This window comes from Acanthisitta chloris, unplaced genomic scaffold (assembly GCF_000695815.1).
Source record: "Acanthisitta chloris isolate BGI_N310 unplaced genomic scaffold, ASM69581v1 scaffold14045, whole genome shotgun sequence".
Lineage (NCBI taxonomy): Eukaryota > Metazoa > Chordata > Aves > Passeriformes > Acanthisittidae > Acanthisitta > Acanthisitta chloris.
The window spans coordinates 6,453-9,960 of NW_008672182.1; the positions used below are offsets into that span (position 1 = coordinate 6,453).

The following is a 3,508-nucleotide window of genomic DNA, read 5'->3' on the forward strand; positions in this document are numbered from 1 at the left end:
CCTGGACATGGCCTCTGCTGCAGGCAGCCTGCCTGGGTCTGCCTCTTGCCCCAGCCCTAGATTATACCTCTCGTGCCATGGCTAGATGGGCTTTTTCCAGTTGACTGGGTTGGCTGGTTGTCCTCTCATACCATGGGGTTGGTGGGATGCTGGTGGGAGGCAGTTTGGTACCTGCACTGTGCTCAGCTGCAAGTCCCACCCACTTACCACCACTGTCCTCTCCCAGCTCTGACCTGCAGGTCCGTCTGGAGACTGTGACAGTTGAGAGCCAGGAGAAGATTGATGCCCAGGCTGCCACCATTGTCAAACTGAACAAGGCACTGAGGACCAAGCTTGAGGTGAGCCCTGCCAGAAGTGGGCCAGCGCTCACCCCAGGGCAGAGCCAAACTGGGACGGTCGTTGATCTAGGACACAGAGAAATCTGGTGATGCCCCATGGGTGCTCCTGGCTTGCCTGACCTTCTCGAACATGAGAAAACCCTCTCCCCTGCAGGGTGCTGGGGGTGGCCAGGGCCGGGCACTGCCTGACATCACTTCTTCTCCCCTCTGCAGAACGAGAAGGAGCTGCAAGACGTGGTGAAACAGCAGGAAGAGAAGATGATGCAACTCATCGACAAGAGTGGGGAAGTCACGGTGTGTGATGGGGGCATGGTTGGACTGCACACTGTGGGGCTGCCAGCTGCAGGACCCCTCTGAGCTTCTCCTCTCCCCCCCCAGAGGCTGAAGGGAGAGGTCTCCCAGCTGAAGCGCTCACTCCAGCGGGCGGAGACGGAGGCCAAGGTGCTCTGGGAGGAGATGCGTGGGAAGGAGCCCAAAGTGGACACTACCTACGTCCAGGAGCGAGTCCTGCTGCGGCAGGAGGTGAGGCTGGGGAGCTGCAGGGCTGAAGGTTCTCATGTCACCACCCTGCCATAGATAAGGAGACTTCTCCAGACTTTGCTCCTCAGAACACCCCTCCACGCCAGGGCTTTTTCCTTACAGTGATCTCAGCAGTGCTTTCTCCTTTTGCAGGTGGATAAACTGCGACTGCTGCTCCTGGAGAAAGAGGATGAGAATCTGCTGCTTTCTGACAAGTACTTGGGGCAGGTATGGGGAGCCCTGAGAGGCTGTCTTGGCTCCAGCTGTAGAATCAGAATGGTTTGGGGTTGGAAAGGACCTTAAATATCATCTAGTTCCAATCCCCTTGACATGAGCAAGGGTCCCCTCTCCCCTGTGGGCTGGTCTTTACCTAAGTTTGGAGCAGACTCTGGACAGGCATCTCCCACCACAGGTCCGAGAGCTGGAGCTGAGGCTCCATCATGCCCAGAAAGTTCTGAAGACCCATGAAGAGATGCAGGAGAAGATGAAAGAGGTGAGATTTATGGTTCATCGCTCACCTTTGCTATGACTGCACAAACACCAACCCTCACCCCAAGCACTGTCACTAACACTGCTGCTGTCCCCAGGTCCTGTCAGTTGTCCCTGAGGTGGCAGTGAGCTGCCAGGAGTTCCACAGCCTGCTGCACTACCTGGGCCTGAAGCCAGCCAGTGGCAGTAAGGAAGTTGCTGAGCTGCTGTAGCCTGAAACCTTCCTGTTCTTAATGTTGTAATTATTTATTGAATAAAGTTTTGTTGGTTTTGCCCTGCCTGGTGTGTGGATTCAGGAAGCTCCCGGTGCTATGGGTGGGGACAACTTGTCCAGCCTGTGCAAGCTGCTCCTGTTCCGTCACGGGGCTGCAGGCACAGCTCCCTGCCACCCCAGGGCCTCTCCTTCTTGGCGGGGGACACGTGCCCCCCCTGCCAGGGCTCGCTCTCAGTGAGGCACTGCGTTCCCCAGGCTCCCACCCTGCAGCCCCGGCAGCAGTCGGTGTGCCCGAGGCTGAGCCAGCTTCCCCCCCTGGCCCCTGCTCCTCCTCCTGCCCTAGATTCCCTCTGTGTCTCCCCCCTGCCTCTCCCTCTCCCTCTGCAGGGGGTCGTCTGGATCCTGCACCCCCAGCGTGGGGCTGTGGGCACATGCTTGTTGCTGGAGATGGTTCCAGAGGCTGGATCCTGCACCCCCATCACGGGGCTGTGGGCACATGCCTGTTGCATGGGGATGTTTCCACCTCCCAGCATGACTCCAGCAAGCAGCATCTTATGGCTCAGCCAGCACTGGGAGCTCTGCCAGCTCTGGCTCTCAGCCCCCCCCTTGGTCCCCACTGCTGCATGGCAGGGGGCTCCCCTAGGGGCTCCCCTGCTCCCCGCAGAGCTCCAACCTCCCCTCCCTCCTTCCCTGCTAGGGCAGCTCCTGTGGGATCCCCCTCCCGGTGTTCCCGACCCTGAGGATGCTCCCCACCACCATGGGGACCACACGGCACCTCCCTCTCCTGTGATGGCCCAAAATAGCAGCACTCAAACAAGTGCTCTGGTTTTTAATGGCCTGTTTCTCTTTCCTAAGAGGGGGGAATCACCTTCCCCTGCCCTCTGCCACTGCTCTGTGCTGGGTAGATGCTGTGACACACTGATAAATCTCTGCGTGTGGGAAATGGAGGTGTTTGGGGCCGTGCCTCTATTTCCCGGGTGTGTGGGTGGCTCCTGGAGAAGCAACACTTGTTGCTCCCTGGCATTGCCTCCCTGCTCTGGCTGTGACCCTGCTGGCAGAGGGTTGGGTACAGCCCCCCAAGATGCGAGGCTGGCAGTGGGGGGCCCCAGCTCTGGGACGAAGGGAGAGATGCACTCCCTTCCCTGGATTAAGGCCACGTGGAGCAGCTGAACCCTCCTTTTACGGCGGGATTCAGCACAGCAGGGCCCTGGCAGCCATCCCCGTGGGGCGAGTGGGGACACTGGTATTGTCCCTGGGCCGGCTGCGGGCGGTTGTTTAGGGGGACTGGTCTCCTGTGAGTGCTCTCACCCTGTCCTGGGGAGTCTGGGACTCCGTGCTGCTAGGGCTTGGCCCCCGGTCACAGGGGTGACCTAGGTGTCTGCCACAGTAACAGTGGGGTGGCATGGTCACCCCAGTCTGGGGGTGGTATAGGGGGTCCCTAGCCCAGATATTATGAAGGGGATGTCTCTCTTCCTAGCTGATAGTGGAAACAGGGGAGCTCAGCACGGTCCTCAGCCTGGGGGTGGTATGGGGTGTCTCTGTCACTAGTTGGCAGTGGAAATAAGGGGGCACAGTGAGGTCCCCAGAGGTTGCATGGAGGATCCCTGACCCTAGTTTGGTAGTGGCAACAGACAGGCAGAGCGTCTCTGTCCCCAGCAGCAGCAAGGAGGTGGCAGGGGAAATTCCCACCCATAACCAAGCAGGTTTGGTGGCACAGAAGCATCACCAACAGCAGCTGCAGGTGGCACAGTGAGGTGCCCGCGTGGCACGGTGGTCCCTGCCCGTGACATGGGGTGACTCAGCTGTGTCCCTGGTTAGTCGGGGGGGCTGCGAGAGGGGTCCCCATCACCAGCAAAGGGGTTGCAAAGGGGTGATACATCAGGGCGCCCAGCCCGGGGTCGTCACCCTGGGGTCGCCACCAGCGCGGGGGGTGTCGCCGGCGGAGGGG

At 60.0% G+C, this 3,508-nt stretch overlaps 1 protein-coding gene across 1 annotated transcript in view; it reads left to right on the forward strand.

Annotated features, from left to right (window-relative positions):
* Positions 1-1,558, forward strand: part of SPAG5 (sperm associated antigen 5) — a gene marked incomplete at its 5' end in the record, with an annotated part of 7,494 nt that extends 5,936 nt beyond the window's left edge. Inside the window, 6 exon segments of the mRNA XM_009074423.1 lie at positions 101-338; positions 552-632; positions 717-860; positions 1,011-1,085; positions 1,270-1,350; positions 1,445-1,558. Of these exon segments, the coding sequence (XP_009072671.1) occupies positions 101-338; positions 552-632; positions 717-860; positions 1,011-1,085; positions 1,270-1,350; positions 1,445-1,558 (733 nt within the window).
* Between the last annotated feature and the right edge of the window lie 1,950 nt (positions 1,559-3,508).